This window comes from Meleagris gallopavo, chromosome 29 (genome assembly GCF_000146605.3).
Source record: "Meleagris gallopavo isolate NT-WF06-2002-E0010 breed Aviagen turkey brand Nicholas breeding stock chromosome 29, Turkey_5.1, whole genome shotgun sequence".
Taxonomy (NCBI): Eukaryota; Metazoa; Chordata; class Aves; order Galliformes; family Phasianidae; genus Meleagris; species Meleagris gallopavo.
This window is the reverse complement of record NC_015039.2, coordinates 2841019-2842296: the sequence shown is the minus strand read 5'-3', so window position 1 is coordinate 2842296 and position 1278 is coordinate 2841019. Positions and strand designations below refer to the sequence as shown.

Genomic DNA, 1278 nt, shown 5'->3' with positions numbered 1-1278 from the left:
GCGCACCGACTTGGGCCTAACGACTCCTCGCTCGTCATTATTTGTAACCATAGAGCATGAATTACCTCTTGAGGTCATCAGTGAGAATTTACGACTGGTCAACAAAAGCACGTGATTCCCAAACGCACCCCCACCCTCCCCCCATATTTGGCCGCATACATAGCAAAAACGAAGTACAGTGCATTGCTATAATTCATTAATACATCATAAATCGTCAAGCACAGGGTTATAACGACCACGAGCCACAAATCAAGCCCTCCAAAATAACCCAAATGAGCTCTTACTTTGTAAACTCGTTCTCAGGGCGCTACCCAAATGGCCCCGACTATCAGTTACTAAATTATGGGACCAGCAGTTCCATGAACGGTTCTTACAGAGATTCAAGCACCATGCATTCCAGCTCTTATGGCTACAACTACAATGGGATGGACCTTAGCATCAACCGCTCAGCCTCCTCTAGTCACTTTGGGGCTGTGGGGGAGAGCTCCCGCGGTTTCCCTTCTCCAGCTCAGGAGAGCAGGTTTAGACAGGCGTCTAGCTGCTCCTTATCTTCTCCCGACTCCCTTCCCTGCTCCAACAGCGAGAGCCATGGAGGCAAGCCCGCCCCGTCCCCCTCCGACCAAGCTACTTCTGCCAGCACCAACACAAATTTCACAGAACTAGACGAGACCAGCGCGTCCTCGGGAGCCGACGAGGGCACTCCAATAAGCAGCAGCATCCCCCGAGCGCAGGCAGAGCCCATCGCAACCTCCACGGCAGCAACAGAAGGGCAGGCACCTCAGATATTCCCTTGGATGAGGAAACTTCACATTAGCCATGGTACAGCTACTTCTTTTTCGGTCGTTGTCGTTGTTGTTGTTTATTTTCGCACACCCCTCTTTTTTTTTTAATCCCCCCTTTCCCTTCCCACACCTCCCCCCCACTCCCCCCTTTTTTTTTCTCTCTCTCCTTCCCTTTATTCGGTGCTGGCTCTTTGATCAGAATCGCAGCTATTTATGGCTTTTTGCATTTCTTGCTCTGATCACTGCCTTCAAGCTGCCTCTGGCGCCTGGAGGGGGGAGAATTTCTTTTAGTTTCGCTATTCCGTCCGCGAAACGTGCGCTTATTTCAGGCTAGTAGCGATATGTCTATGGTGGGAGAAGGTAATTTAAAAATTGAGGGAAGGGGGTGTTCCTTTGGGGTGGGGGGGTGGGGTGGGGGGCAGAGAAGGAAGATGACATAAATGGCATTATATGCACAGATGGATCTCTCCGTCCTTTCCTTCTCTTCTTCTGCCGG

General features: G+C 50.9%; 1 protein-coding gene across 1 annotated transcript; it reads left to right on the top strand.

Moving 5' to 3' along the window:
* Positions 1-23: 23 nt before the first annotated feature.
* On the top strand, positions 24-878 carry HOXB5 (homeobox B5; the record flags this gene model as incomplete). Its single annotated transcript, XM_031557065.1, has 1 exon — positions 24-878. A coding segment is annotated over exon 1 (606 nt), but the record flags the coding sequence as incomplete, so codon positions are not given.
* Positions 879-1278: the final 400 nt, after the last annotated feature.